This window comes from Oryza sativa, chromosome 2 (assembly GCF_034140825.1).
Source record: "Oryza sativa Japonica Group chromosome 2, ASM3414082v1".
In the NCBI taxonomy this organism is placed as follows: Eukaryota; Viridiplantae; Streptophyta; class Magnoliopsida; order Poales; family Poaceae; genus Oryza; species Oryza sativa.
This window is the reverse complement of record NC_089036.1, coordinates 17,900,971-17,916,789: the sequence shown is the minus strand read 5'-3', so window position 1 is coordinate 17,916,789 and position 15,819 is coordinate 17,900,971. Positions and strand designations below refer to the sequence as shown.

At 40.3% G+C, this 15,819-nt stretch overlaps 1 protein-coding gene and 1 long non-coding RNA gene across 5 annotated transcripts; both read right to left on the bottom strand.

Annotated features, from left to right (window-relative positions):
- Positions 1–816: 816 nt before the first annotated feature.
- LOC4329407 (DNA glycosylase/AP lyase ROS1) lies at positions 817–9,631 on the bottom strand. 2 transcript variants are annotated; one of them, XR_003241031.2, is made up of 17 exons: positions 9,459–9,631; positions 7,740–9,236; positions 6,809–6,899; positions 6,137–6,704; positions 5,088–5,167; positions 4,681–4,765; positions 4,495–4,586; positions 4,335–4,403; positions 4,219–4,255; positions 4,035–4,117; positions 3,086–3,541; positions 2,961–2,997; positions 2,752–2,875; positions 2,173–2,238; positions 1,940–2,054; positions 1,818–1,856; positions 817–1,239 (listed from the first exon to the last, which is right to left on the bottom strand). XR_003241031.2 is itself a non-coding variant. In XM_015771372.3 (17 exons), exons 1-17 carry the CDS (start codon positions 9,493–9,495, stop codon positions 1,058–1,060), a joined length of 3,624 nt encoding a protein of 1,207 aa, XP_015626858.1. In that variant the 5' UTR covers positions 9,496–9,631; the 3' UTR covers positions 817–1,057. The 2 variants fall into 2 exon arrangements, 1 of the variants encoding a protein (XP_015626858.1); XM_015771372.3 differs by having other exon boundaries at positions 2,786–2,875.
- Positions 9,632–10,116: 485 nt separating this feature from the next.
- On the bottom strand, positions 10,117–15,456 carry LOC4329406 (uncharacterized). 3 transcript variants are annotated; one of them, XR_010739580.1, is made up of 5 exons: positions 15,059–15,456; positions 14,495–14,977; positions 10,911–10,975; positions 10,739–10,811; positions 10,117–10,512 (listed from the first exon to the last, which is right to left on the bottom strand). It is a non-coding gene; the product is annotated as an uncharacterized lncRNA (long non-coding RNA). The 3 variants fall into 3 exon arrangements; XR_010739581.1 differs by having other exon boundaries at positions 14,495–14,966; XR_001542810.3 differs by lacking the exon at positions 10,911–10,975.
- Positions 15,457–15,819: the final 363 nt, after the last annotated feature.

Genomic DNA, 15,819 nt, shown 5'->3' with positions numbered 1-15,819 from the left:
AGGATTGTCGATGCTTGTTTCCTCAGGAATTATTTTGCAAATCAACCAAAAGTCTGTAATCCATACTTCCGGGCAAGTAAAACAGCAAATACATGACCCATCATCCGTTCATTCACCCATACTGATGAACCAAAAGTCCGTCATCAGAATTCCACACAAGAAAATGGACACATGCAACTAACACTTCACTAGTGATTCACTTGTGAGACAACGATTACTAATCCTCGAATCCTCGAGATTCAGAACTTCACAACGGCGGCGGTGTTTGCTCCATTACTGAGCAAAGCGGCAGCTGGATGAGGGGATGGCGAGGCAAGAGTCATCAAGCGTGGAGTGGGGCGACAGATGCGGCGATGGCCGAAGGGCTACCCTGCTGATGTCGTGTGAGAGAGAGAGACGATTAGCCGAGAGAGGGAGACAGGGAATGGAGATGGGATTAGGATATGCTGTAGTTGACTGCACCGCGCCTTTATCACTAACATGTGGACCCAGAAATCATTGGGCCCACATATCGGCATACGCACATACAGTATAGAGAAGAAGGGGAAAAGAGGGATCGATCCATCTAGGGTTGCTCTTTCTTTGTGGGGCTTTGCACTTGGGCTTTTGAGATTAGGCTGTTAACTGCTGGGCTGGGCTCGTTTGGCTCTTAAGCAGCTCGAGTTGGCTCTATAGCTAACGAGCTAAAACCGTGGCTCAGCTCGTTAACAAATTCAAACAAACCGAGCCAGACACGAGTCGAGCAAGATAACTAGCCACGAGCTTTTCATCCAAACCTAGTTAAGTGGCACTTTTCTCATGCGTATGTGTCGCCCGTTAAGACTAAATAGTGCGATTTTGCCTCATAAAAGATGGGATGTTTTGTTTACACATAATAAAAAAGGAATTTGACTAATATACAAGGCGCATTGTGGAAGAGATCTCAACCAAATATTTACTCATGCAGCCGCCCTAAGCAAATCTACTGATCTACATGATACACTAGAGCTAGCAGAGGCTATCAGCATCCTTCCAACTACAATTTGTACACAACTTTGTTAATGGTGATATATATATATCAGTTAATTTCTAATTTGCCAAAGGAAGATTTGTCATCAATCTTCTTCCCCTCTTGTGATGTCTTTTTCTTCTTCCGGCTATTTTCACCTGTTCCGTTCCTTTCATTGGTGGCGTGTAATTTTGCACATATTGGCTTTGGGTATCTTGTATTCCGATCAAATCCTCTAACACAAATATATCCTGCAAAAGAAAAAATTGCAACATAATTGTGTATAAGTGATACAAGAAAATGAATCATATACAATTTCATAGAGGGAATCATATTTGTAGTGTAGTGGTATATTTGTAGTGTAGTGGTGGAGTTGTGGGTTGACTCCACCTAAGGCCTGTTCGGTTAATCCCCATGAGAGGGATTGGAGGGGATTTATTCCACACCTATTGTGGTGTGGAATTATTCCCTCTCAATCCCCCCAATCCTCTTCAATCCCCTTCAAACCCAACAATACCTAACAGGGTATCATTATGCTACGCATAAGCGGATGCACTTTCAGTAGGAATTTTCTGAGGTTCACTGATTTATCCCTGGCCTTCAGCTGTTTGAGCTGTAAGATAGCTTTCGAAATTTGTGGGATATGGCTCAACTTCAAACTATATCTTAATCTACTTAATGCCAGTCACCCCTATCCAAACAGGCCCTTATGTTCTAGCTATGTTTATTTTTAATTGTAAGATACCTAGCTTATTCAGTATCTAAATTCTGTCGGACTGTCGAAGACAGAAACATCAAAGAGGAAATAAATCTTACAACCACTTGGTACCTTTCTTGTAGCAGTCCTCAATGTCTTGCCTTGTTTGACCTGGAATTGATGATTACTTCAACTTAGTATCAGTCAAAGCAATTATTTCATGAATCTCAGGTTCGCCTTTCAGCAAACAATACCTTTCATGATCGATTGTATCGACGAGCCAAAATATACAATGCATCTATCTAGGTTCCAGATGCATTCTCTAGGGATGGTAATCGGGGAACGGCTAGATGAATGATCTGCAAAAACCTGTAAAGGATAATATATATAACAGATCAATGTCTAGCCAATATGGTCTTCATCTTATTTATAACTAGTAAATGTACATAAGATGAAATTGGAGTGAAGAGGACCAAATGCTGCAAACCTCATGATCCTGAAAGTAGGTACCATTCAATGGAAAGTTTCCTCTGGTTGCTGTCCGACAGGGTATCTGTTCAATAGTGAGTGCAAAAACTAATCAAAAAGGAGAAAAAAATTACTCATATTATAATCTTTATTAAGTGAAAACTAATTTAAGGTTACATATAGAAACAAAAAATATTGTCCTTAGAATAGTGAGGGTTGTGGATCAACTCGTACTAATTTCCTCCAAACTGAGAACACAGAAGATAAGAAACTATCACTTGTTTCTTATGATTTTGAATTTGCATAAGATGTTTATGACAGAATTTACAGTTGAAAAACCTCTCATTCTACCTTGTAAGAAATATCTACAATTGAATTTCTGTAAGTTCAACAATGTGATATGGTCTCATAAGTTCAAATGAAAATTTTGTTAATTTTGATATTAACTTCAATTTCGGTAACTTTTGGTACAAATATCAACATTGTTTTATATAGATATGCATATCCCCAAAATTCTGAATCTGAGTTTTGACTCTGTTTAATAATGAGCCCATGTTACTTGAGAATCGAGAGCACAATATTATCTTTTACACTGCACCTTACAGTTATGTTCCAAACAAGTGGTTGCTCACCAGAATTGTGCCTTTCACTGTGTGTTCATCAGAACAAGAAATAACAACTAGAAGATAAGGACATGGATCTTCTGGAACTCTATCTTCAAACTGGTAGACATTGCAAACCGGTCACTAAATATATTTCATCATTGTAGTAAAAATTGAACTTACAGGCTCATGGCATACAACATACCTCTTCCAAGATTGCATGATCATCTGGGAGGACGTACCTGTGACAACAACTTATCAAGCTTAGCAAGATACCGTTTGATTTTTCAGGATAATATAGCAGTATATAAAAAAAACAGGGTTACATACGCGTTGTGTTCTGTTCTAAGACGCCCTATGTTTTTCAACCTTTTGTTTTGAACAGAGGCATGCTGTGAATTAATCAAGGCCAAGTCTTTTCCAGAGTTTGGTGTCCAAGAGCCATTATTCACCGTGTGCTTTAGTGAACACAGATCTATTTCAAAATCATACTGTAATTCTGGTATGGTATCTTCAATATCACAAAGATCATCTTCATATAATTCTTGCTCATAAGGTGATTCTTCATATTCATGTTCTGGACTTGGAGGTATCTCAATAATGGGCTCACACTTATAGATGGATTCTCTTCCAGCAGGCATGTTTATTTTGATTTGCGGTTGACATACTTGTTGAAAACCTGCTATGTGGCTATCATTTGACAACAAGAGTCTTCCAGGAGTAGCAGTGCTTGCTTGCTCTTCACCATATTCATGCCCATGCCCCTCTGCAGGAGGGAGTGATAATCTGGTAACAACCCAGTGTCATGATACAGTACTCTAATTTAAATGAGACCAAATAAAAAAAGATCTACAAATCGCAACATATTATGCCCTAAAATAGACATAATAAATATACTATGATAACTAAGACTACTCTTGTTATTACACTGCAGCAAATATAACAACATTCAGGGGGACTTCTAACCTCACTAGTTGCATTATGTGATTGGTTTAGCCTAAGGGTGGTCTGCAATTTAGTTGTGTTGCAGATTTTATGGAATGCTCATAGTTCCGTATAAAAGAAATAACAATTGAAGATACACATAGACTAGAGTACACAGGGACAACTCATTAACATGCTCTTAACAGAGTTTACAACATATGCTACAGTACCGATTAATTTGATCATGCAAAGGATACTACTTAAGCTCTAACAAAGGATGTTACAGACCATAGCAATATTTTAGATCATTCTGATAATCAATTTAAGCAATAACTTCACAATCTATGAAAAATACCTGGCAAGTGAACTGTTGTAGTATTTGCATTTCGCACTGAAAGGGCAAGCCCTGCAATTTGGACTTACTTTTGTGCAGATTGCCTATGTAATGGAAACAATACACAATCAATATTGACAATGTAAACATTTATGTGCCTAAAATGATGCAGAATCATGCTGATCACTGCGATATATATGCATACCTTTCCAAAAGTTATCATGAGGCAGTGTAGTTCATACCTATCGTATCAGGTTCATCAGATGGGATGCCGAAAACCAAAGGTATGACAAACTTTTCTTAGAGGACCAAATGACTTACAATTTTTCCTTAGAAATGGTACACAACCGAGGCCATAAATATTTCTGCACATCACGCATGATTGGATACCTTCACCAAAAGGGAAATATATAAATATATATGTATGTATAAGCAGAGAATTGTAATCATTATTTATAAATTTGGGTGAGGCCAATCTTACAAGCCAACTAAATGGAACTCTGCAGAAAAGGGTAAGGGTTGAAGTTTGACCCATCCTAGCCTTGTGACTATGCGAGCTACATTGACATCAACCTGAAAGGAGCATGCAGTCCTGTCAAGAGATTGATCAATGAAACGTACTCTGTTGACAATATTTGATTTTTCTTTTTAGAAAAATATAACTTACCGGGAAACCTTTATGCTTTAATGACAAAAGACGGATGCAGTCAACACTTTTATCTCCAAGCCCCAGAATACTGATGAGGTAATTTCTAATGCCCGCCAAAAAAGAAGAAGCAAAATATAAGGCAAGTAACCCAGTCAACAACTACGAATTGTTATTTTCAGCTAGCTTGATAGAAGCTCCCTACAACAAGTTCCCTGGTTTTCCTTCAATAATACTTCTGAAGTTCAACGTAACAAATATGGGAAATAGTTCTAAACTTATATACGGAATAGAATTACCATTGTCAGCTATTTACTGTCAGTTCAACATTTTAAAAAAAAGGCATACTTCGCATTTTCACGTTGTACATAGCGTAAAAAAAAGAACATACTAAAAATAGTGTAGGTTTTTATGAAATATGTCCATACTTTGCACTTTCACGTGGTACATATCTAAGCCAATCCAGGTCAAAATTTCCATGATCTTTCTTTACACGCTTGAGAAAAGCCTGTAAAAGGAAAAGGAATACTTTTAGTGCTGTGTGTCAAATGCACAAGAAGAAGAAGACAAGAAATATGTGAGAGTTCCAGTAATATCAAAACCATAGCTTACATGGAAAAAAATGATCTTTCCACTGACAATGATGTTAAAATCAAAATATTATAGGTAAATCTTGGTTTCTTGCATAAAGTGTGGAGTTTTTTTTTCAGGAATAAGGAGGTCGAGCTTAGATCATAGCTGATGTTTCAATCATTTTCTTATTGGATCACATATATTTTTAATAGATACAATTATGTGGATAAGAAAATAAAAGGTATTTCAAATATCAACATGGTCTGTAAACTGCACTTTTGATCATGAATCTATTAATTGCATCAGTAGTAAAATTGTTCTTTCAATGGGCATTTTAAAATTTAAACAATAAATGTTCTAAAATGCCACTGGCCACACATATTGCGAGAATAGAAATGTACCATATATCCAGGGTATTTGAAAAATGTAGTTTAAATGCAAAGTATTAGTCCGTTATGTCATTAGTATGAGACAATGTATAATCTATAATGTATGAAACAAAGTAATAAAACGGTCCATCTTTAAGTTCAGATTTATAAGACCTATTTATGTAGACATGCTGTAAGCAAAGCTTATTTCAATAGACACACATGAAAACAGACAGTAAGTGATTGAAATGCCTACTTAAGGAAATGAATTTGGTTAAGAATAATGTCCTAGTAAAAAAGGATGCTAAACTAGTAATGAAGTAATATTGAATACATAAACCACTTTGAAACTACAGATATATTTAATCCGATATGCTGGCCAAAAATGATACAAAATGGTGATTAAGTTCAATTTTGCAAAAGGTGAATATGTTCATCGCCAGAACGAAGGTATTCAGGAATATCTTCCTGCTACACTAATGTTAGAACAGAGTTTTTTAAACAAGCAAATAGACGTGTATCTTGCAACCTTATACCTGTATCCGCAATGCTATAACATAATGTTGTCCCCTGACTGCAATGGAATTTGCAATCTCAACTGCTGGTGCATGTAGCACAGCTTCCCAATCAGCAGAATCACTTATTCCGGTTCCCTTTATTTTGTATCCCTTACTATATGCTTCCTCCCGTAACTTATCCCAATGAGAAGTGTCTTTCTCCTCAAATGTGTCCATAAACTTTCTCAAGGTTCTATGGGAACATACTGGAGTTCCAGACTTATCCTTCACCATGTTCTCAAGGCGTGCATTGTCCCACGTAGACATGTCTTTATGATGTTTCTCAATAATAGATATAAAATTCTCTATAATTGTACTGTAGTCTCGGCCATAATTACCTTTTACCTCCTCATTGTAACCATTCTCTTTCTCAAAATCGACAGGTTTTGTAAAATCTGAACTACCAGAATCAGTACCATTAGATTGTTCATTCAAATTCAATTTCCGTCTCATGTCATCTATCAACAGAGACAAATTTGAACATGCTTCAGCATTAATATGTCTCTTAGTTGGAGGAAATTTTGCCACCAGGTTCAAAAAAGCATTGCTGCATGTTTATTGAAAATTATAATCAGAAACATGAAATGCAGCTGATAGATTCGCTCCAGCACAAACATGTAAAGTAGACATCAGATTGCGTCTAAGTTTTACCTTGATAAATTGTCAGCGACATTTTGCGTAAGGAAAGTACCCACAACAGAATCAGTTACTGATCCTCCCCATTCAGAAAATCTTCTGGGACCTGACAGAAAAGTAGTTTGGATTTAGAATCCAATTTAAATCTGCATGTTTCAATGAAGCAGAGGATTCCAAGACTCGTTTCATCCCATACGCATATGTTGTATAAAGTGGACGTGAGGCTCTATTGCTTTGAAATCATTAACCAGGAATAATTATTGTACCAACGATGAAAAATGCTGCTGATTTCATTTCCTTGGTTTTTCAGACAAAAACTGAAGTAAATGATTTGATCAAATTATACATCATGCTGATTGGTTTTTTTTTCTCACCGACCTACCCAAGTGATGTTCATACATGTGCTTCCAAGTTTGCTCAGAAAAATGCACCTGATTGATTTTAAGTAATTTCACCCCAATTTAGAAACTAAGAGATGGAAAATAAAACAGCTGGTCACATTTAAATTAAGCATTTCAAAATCTGGAGTGTACAACTTGGCGCAGTTATTGATTGTTCTCTTGTTTAGAACTGTAGACTAATAAATCATCAATAAGTTCATTTCTTACTAAGATATCATTTGAGCCACCAGGATTGCTTAGTTTTTGTAAGAGTTCACAAATCTTCAAGCTTGCGCTTACTTTTATTCCAAACAAAACACTAACATGTCAGTAGAGATTTTCAACATAAAAAGTTCAGTGCTTTTGTGTGATGTGCATACTGAAATATCTCCTGGCTTACTTAGACAAACCAAACTACAAATATCTCCCAGCCTACTTAGAGAAATCAAACTAGTAGTGCATTTTGCTTGTTATGTCTCTATACTTCTTATGTTCTATCATGTGCTGCACACATGTGAAGAGAAGAAAAAAGGAGAAAAAGAAGTTTCTAGAATCCGGACTATTACCCAATAAACCATGCACAGTAGCAATAAACACATCCACGTAATGTTCGAAGTGACGCCGAGTTTCATTCCATTCAGGCCCGCTGCCAATGTCTACACCTTCGAAACTCTCACTATCAGTCTCATCCCACTTCCTCAGAACATTATACACTTGTAATGTCTTCTCATCAAGGCCTAAAACCTTTGTCCGCAAGTTCTTCAAGTGATTTCTGTGGTGTACAATAGCAAGTTGCGTAGAATTCTGAATTGGAACCAGCGCAGATGATGATGTGGCAGCTGGGGCCTTCTGGTAAGGCACAAGGGCCGATTCGCCATTGTCCTGATGTTCTCCAGTCATCTTTTTTCTTTTCTTCCCTTTCTTGCTTCGCTTGCCTGCACCCAGATCATCGCGCAGACCATGAACCTTGGCAAGGCACCTCAAATCCTCCATCAGCTTGGCTCTGCTGAACTCCCTATTGCCTTCAAAGTCCACCGCATCGCCTTCAAAATTCAACTTCCTCCTCACTGATTTATCACCAAGTGGCCGCCTACCATTATCCTTAGCTTTCCTCTTGATCTTAACTTCAACGGGTGTTGCCGTTCTCTGGGCCGCCTTGTGATCTTTCATAATCTTGAATCGAGTCAACCCCTTCGTTGACCTCTTCCTGGGTCTCCTAGGGGTAGCCTCCACTTTCTCCGGCGTAGGGATCGCACTGGCAGCACCTTCCTGCCGTGCAATCTTGTCGCCACATTCACTGACCGGCGGCGAGACAGTGGACTCCTGGGTGCTGGATTCCTGCTGCGCAACCTTGTCTCCGCACTCGCTCAACGGCAGCGACACGGTGGACTCCTGGGTGCTGGATTCCTGCTGCGCAACCTTGTCTCCACACTCGCTCGACGGCAGTGACACGGTCGACTCCTGGGTGCTGGATTCCTGCTGCGCGACCTTGTCGCCGCATTCGATCACCGGCAGCGAGACGGTGGACTCCTGGGTGCTGGATTCCTGCTGGGCAACCTTGTTGCAGCACTCACTCACCGGCAGCAAGACGGTGGACTCCCGAGTGCTGGATCCCTGCTGCGCAATCTTATCACCGCATTCGCTCACCGGTGGTGGCGAGACGGTGGACTCCTGATTGCTGGATTCCTGCTGCACAACTTTGTCGCCACACTCACTCACCGGCGGTGGCGAGACGGTGTACTCCTGGGTGCTGGGTTCCTGCTGCGCAGTCCTGTCGCCGCATTCGCTCACCGGCGGAGAGACGGTGGAATCCTGGGTACATGACGCGCATTCCTCCTCCTCCTCCTCCGGCCGAGACACGGAGCGGGATTGCTCCCCGGCGGCGACCGAACGAACAGACGGGTCGTCACTCTCCACATTACCGGCGCCAACCCACGCCGCCGTAGCAGCGGAAAGGGAGCAGCAAGAAGACCCCTCCGCGTCGGCCTCCGACCGCCGCCGCCGCCGCTCCGCCGGCTTCCAGGCAACGTCGGGGGTCGCCGGCGACATCCCCGACAGAGATCCTGCTCCGAAAAAAAAATCAAAACAAAACGAAACGGTCACAAAACGGAAAAATCCGGAGGAAAATTAACAGCACCCAGATTCCCCACCGCCACTCCGTGGAACAGATATCACAGATCAAGCAAAAACAAACATCAATTCTTGCAAACACCATAACAACCAACAGATTTGCCCCCTCAAAAGGAAAAAAGAAAACACGACGAAGAAGTAACTCGTGAGCTTACCAGGATGATCTAGCGATTCCTCCGCCTCCGCCCCCATCGCGCTGGCTCCAGGGAGGGGAAATCGTGTACGGCCGTGGAGATCGAGTAGAGTTTGGTTTGGTGTGGGTGCGTGCGGGGAAAACTCCGGCGTGAGGAGGGAGAAGAGGCTACCTATCCATCCGGCTGCGTCTGACAGGGGTTTAAGGGGAGTTAGTTGGGGGGAGCTATAGCCGCGGCGTAGGGTACAGTACAGAATGGGATTTTTTTTTCTTTGTATCGAGTCCACCGCACTCGACGAGGATAAGGTAGGTATACCAGTACTAGTAATAAATTTTACGTTTCTGACTATTTCTTCTTCTTCTGGCTGCAACAGCTATAAATTTTAAAAAAACTGTCCGTACTTGTCTCTATATCGAGTACGGTTAATGATATTTCTTTTTCTCTTGCCTCATGAAATCACATCATCTTAACTGTTTTCTAATCTTTAAATAATTAGAGCAACCATAATATTTGAAAAGAAATGCTCCCTCCGTCCCAGAATACAACGAGCTTTAGCCTTGGGCACAGCTATTAAGGAAGCCAATAAATAGACCATACTACCCTCCATGATATGCTCTGGCAGAAACCAGTTGCGTCAGTCACTGGCGTGTACAAATAAAGTGGCAGCACAAACTGAATATAGAGGCTAAAGTGTGAACACATTAAAAATCTACTCAATAATCACAAGCGATAGACAAAACAAAATTTGAACCGCTAAGCGCCAAATATTACAGCTGAAGGCGTGCCAAATCACATGGCTTGCCTGCTTACATAAATCAAAACCAAGCTCAAAAATCACTAGCGCTAGCACACTTAAGCATCAAAACACTCTCCTCCATCCACAACATCCATCAAGAGAGAACTCAACACCATCCATCCACAACCCAACAAATACACGAGGCCACAATGAACATAGATCTGAACCTAGCACTACAAGAAGATGAAGAGTGCGGTGAAGAACATGGTCTCCGACAAGATGATGTGCAAGACGAAGAATATGGTAATGCTGCCCTCCAACTTGATCTCAACCTGCAAGCTGAAGAAGAGAAGTATGGAAAACAACCAGGTATGTGTTATAAAGAACATGATTAAGTTTTTGCATAACAAAGGGATTATATGATGATATTGATTGTGATGAGCACATTTCATGACCAGTGATATGAAAGACAAGAAGATTATACATGCTAAGGATTTTAGTATCAGGAGGGATCATGAGTAGCTTGCTTTCCATGCATAAGTTGAACTTAGTAGTATATGCATACCTCTGATCGGGAGAGGAGTGGCTTTGTTGACGCTTTTCATCATATGCACAAGGCTTCTTTCTTGCTGTCAGGACTTAGGACAAGACATGATAATGGCAGCAATGTTAAAAACTCAAAAATAATATAGGGGGGAAATCAGATTTTAGTGTACAAGTTTACGGACTTCTCCTACCTTATTGCCAAAACCCAGCAAGTAGTAGTAGTATATGGTCATTTTCGTAGTACCGTGCTTGGAATCTAAAAATGCATTTGACATAATCTAGAATCATATGAATGGCATGTAACAAATCTAACATCCTCATTTACACTATACTTGTAATGTACTCATGGCAAGATGAAGAACAATCCCACCAAGCTGAAGAAGGTGAAGAACACGACCAAGAACAAATACAGGAATATCATGTCACTATTGCCCATGATTTCGATCTGAACATGCATGATTTCGATCTGAACATGCAAGTCGAAGAGGAGGATTATCAAGATCAACCAGGTATGGTTACAATAGGCCTAATCATAATAACAACGAGATGGATGTAGTTATGTCCATAAATAATTAAAGCATTATCATAGTGTGAAACTTATTGACAAGGTAAAACTTATTGACACATTTTGATATTTGTAGAATTTGAATCTTATGGTGAAGTCCAACAAGAGCAAGAACAAGCGCCACAAGACCAAGAATATCATGGTGACGCTACTCGTCATTCTGATGTTAACATGCAGGTTGAAGAGGAGGATTATGAGTATCAACCAGGTATCAAATCATTTTTACAACTTAATGTGTGTACAATGTTCACAATTTATGATAAACACATCTATTTCCTCCATATAATCAGTATGCATAATTTACAAAGTTTGAAGCTGAAAGTTATTTTTTGTTCCAATGAATAGATGACGACTTTGCCGTTTATGCCAATCATGTGGATATTGGTTATGGAGTAGAACTAGAGGATTCAGGTAATCGCAGCCCATTTAAATTACATTTTGCAAGTATATATCACATTTGAAAACAGATTCTTGCCTCACAATTTCAGGAGGGGGACAAGACAACATAGATCATGATGTCAGTCATGTAGAACATGAAAGTGTGACCACTAGTACAAGAACTTGGTTGATAGATGAGGATCGGCAACATGTTCTTGATGCATGTTTTGCAGACAGTGAGAACCTAAAACTTAAAAGGGACACAACCACCATTGTTGCAAGCTTGTTTAACATTAAGAAGAGTTTAGTTCAGAGTATTTGGAGGAAAGCAAAACATTGCCATGCAGAAGGTGTTCCTCTTGATCTTACATCTAAAAAGGAGAAATGTGGACGCCATCGAGTCGAAGTGGACTTATCTCTGGTCCCAACAATTCCTTTGAACAGACGCACTACTATTAGAGATATTGCATCTGAGTTGCATGTTAGTAAAAGCACTATGCATAGGAGTTTCAAAGATGGCAAGCTTTGTCAAGAGTCTAACACAATAAAGCCCTTATTGAAGGATGAAAATAAGGAAGGTCACGTCCGATTCTGTGTTTCTATGCTAGATAATGATACTTTACCCAATCATCCAACCTTTAGTGACATGAAAAACATAGTGCACTTGGATGAAAAATGGTTCAATACCACAGTCAAGGTCAGGAGGTTCTACCTACGCCCTGATGAACCAAAGCCATTGAGGACAGTACATAATAAAAATGCAATCGACAAGGTTATGTTCTTGGCTGCAGTTGCTAGGCCAAGATATGATAATGAAGGAAATTGCACATTTGATTGGACATGTGGCCTTTTGTTAAGAAGGTTGGCCTACACTTTTTGATTGTCATAACTTTATTGCTTTAATGTTGCATTTTTATTTTGCTTCTACTAGTAGTAACATTTTTATATTTGTCTTAAAATACTACGAACTGGCAATGAGGAATAGTCGCAACAGGCCTAGGGGCACAATGGTGAAAAAACCAATCATTGTTGATAGAGAAACAATCAGAGAATACTTGGTTACAAGAGTTATTCCAACTATTGCAGCAGCATGGCCTGAAGGAGGGGGGACTATTTGGATTCAACAAGATAATGCCAGGACACATATAACACAAGATGATGCAGCATTTGTCAATGCTGTGGAACAAACAGGACTTGATATTCGCATCATGCAACAACCTCCTAACTCTCCAGACATGAATGTTCTTGACCTAGGTTTTTTTTTGCTTCTATGCAATAATTGACAATACGAAGGAATGCTGCAAACATCGATGAACTAATATCTAATGTTGAACAGGAGTATTTTGATTATGCTGTAGCTAAAGCTAATCGTGTGTTCCTTACACTACAGTCATGCATGATAGGTTATGAACACTAGAGGAGGCAATGGGTATATGATTCCCCACAGGAACAAAGAAGGAATGGAGCTTCATGGTGTTCTTCCAACTAGACTTAGTTTTGATCCCATAATATATGAAAGCGCGATGCAAACCTTAGCTCGGTGATGGATCGTACAATATATGATGGTGGGATGCAACCATGGAATCATATTTTGGGCATGTTTTATTTGGAAGCATTATCAAATGTTGTCATGTTTTGGAAGAAATCTAATGTGTGTGTGCATATGTATTTAATGGTCATGATCTAAATATGAAGTTTGAATGATGATATGCAGTTGTGTGCTCACATGTATAAGCAATTAGTAGCGGTTTAGTTAACTTATGTGTTAAGTAGGTTTATGTTCATCCAAGACTTAGGTGGAGAAGCCAACTGAATGTGAAATTATTTAACATAAAATTTTTGTATGCCAAAATCAATTTTAGAGGCTATCTTGACGACATTGCAAATTTGATTATTACTAGAAAAATGCCCGTGCGTTGCAACGGGTAAAGCTATTTTATTATTATTATTATTATTATTATTATTATTATTATTATTATTATTATTATTATTATTATTATTATTATTATTATTATTATTATTATTATTATTATTATTATTATTATTATTATTATTATTATTATTATTATTATATGGTTTAGTTAAGGTGAAATTCACTGTGTTAAATTCGCTTCGATATATATTTTGTTAGAAAATCGTGATCTGTAATTGGGAGTTCGATCGTCTCAAATTAACATGCGAGTTTTTGAAAGAGATTTCTATTTGCAAAAGCGAACGAATTTAAAAACCAACTCCAATATCGACTTGTATTTCTAAAAGCGAACAAATTTAAAAACCGACTCATACACGGATGATATACCAAAGTGCCGGCAAAAACATCTCTAATTTTTATAATAGTAGAGACTAGATCCGTGGTTCAACTTCAAGAACTGATAAGACTATGCTCAATTGATGAATGGTTCTTTTTCAGTAGTACTCCTCTAAGGTTAAGGTGAGACAAAGCAGAGTAATGAAATGAGATAGCTCTGTTGAATTCAAAGCATGCAACAAATCCATCAAACAGGAAACATTAAGCATGAAAGGTCTTAATTAATTAAACAAATTGATCAATCATCCCATGCTTACAGAGAGAGAAGGGCACATATGCTACTCCATTTTCATTTGTTACATGTTCAGACCATCCATCCACATCATAGTAGTTCAGCCAAAAGAGCATTCCATATTTTTAGCCATGATCTCCTAATTAGTCACCTAACATTGCTACAAATACTACTCCTACTCAATACTAATACTACTGCTACTAATACTTGTACTGGTAGTACTACTACTCCGACAATGCATATCCTTAGTGACGTATGGTGAAGTAGGCTGGGAGTAAAAGCCTCAACATACCTTCACGAATTTCAGCAAATTCGTCGATGCCCTCGTCGCCAGCCACTGTGTCATCATCATCTCCTAGGATGGCCATCTCCTCTACATCAATCGGCTCTTCAACGTCATCCATCTGTTGATCGTCCAAGTCGGTGAAGAGGCCGTTGTTCAGCTGCTGCTCTCCGTTAGGCACCCCAGCACCCACTTGCTCTTCGAAGTCAGGGACATCGCTACCACCTTGCAGCTCTGACTTGGGGACGAAGTAGATGTCCTTAGTGCCGAGCACCGCTCCACACGGTGCCCTCCACCACCCACTTGTAACTCGGAGTCGGGAGGGGCGCCGCCGTCGGGATGTTGCTCCACATCGGAGACGTCACTACCATCTTGTTGCTCCAACTCGGTGGTGAAGTAGATGCCGTCGGCGCCAACCACACCACCACCATGCCACCCGCCTCCTCGTCACCTTCCACCACATGGATGTGGTGAGTCCACACTACTTTCATCCTCCGACACAAAGAGGAACCTGTTAGCACCACCCTTCTCTAAATCTTGGACAAAATCGATCTCTTTTACAAAGATGGATACCTTGTTCTTGCCTTTGAGAGACACCCAAAACCCACGCCTCCAGTATTCTACTTGTCGCTGAACGTGGTCCTCTGTAGACTCCACTTACGCTGCGGCTTTCGCCGCCGCTTCCGCCACCCTCCGCTTGAGTGTGCGCCTTCTGGCCATGCACGCTGTAGCCATCTCCAACCGCCGCCGCGCCATCTCCGACCGCCACCTCGCCATCTTCGACCGTCGTGCCATCTCCGACTGCCGAATCGAAGAACCGCAGCTAGAGGAGGGATTGGGGATAGGGGCGACAGAGGAGGGATTGGGATCTAGTGAGAGGATGGTCGGGGATTGGGGATGGGGGCGATGGGTGCCGAGAGGAGGGATTGGATCAGGAGTTGGCGATGGGCGATGGGGGGAGAGATGCGTGCGTGGGCGATGGGTGGGAGGCCGAGCGATGTGATGTGCGTCTCCTCGGGACAGTGGCGTGTGGGTACGGACTGGTTGGGTGGATTGGTGGCGTCTGGGTCCAGCCTGGTTGGGTGGAATTATTGATTCAGGGGTATTATGGGTACTCTAGGGCTAAAAGGTACATTTTGCAAGTACAAGGTTGCTATATTTGGGACAAATCTAAAAGGCTAAAAGTTGTTATATTCTGGGACGGAGGGAGTAACATCAAAATAATAATTGCACCTGTAAAGTGAACCATATACATTGTGAAAAGTAACACTAGCTTAGGATGCACCTTATAATTAAGGTCTATCACAAGCAAAATGAAAGTACTTTTTCTCTCA

What these genes read in the sequence shown, in the direction of transcription:
- LOC4329407 (XM_015771372.3), bottom strand. Translation starts at nt 9,495, where the DNA reads ATGGGGGCGGAGGCGGAGGAATCGCTAGATCATCCTG. An exon ending in GAGTTCCATTTAGTTGGCTT is followed by an intron (nt 4,404 to 4,494) that starts GTAAGATTGGCC and finishes CTTTTGGTGAAG; the next exon opens with GTATCCAATCATGCGTGATG. An exon ending in CCTACTTTCAGGATCATGAG is followed by an intron (nt 2,055 to 2,172) that starts GTTTGCAGCATT and finishes TATCCTTTACAG; the next exon opens with GTTTTTGCAGATCATTCATC.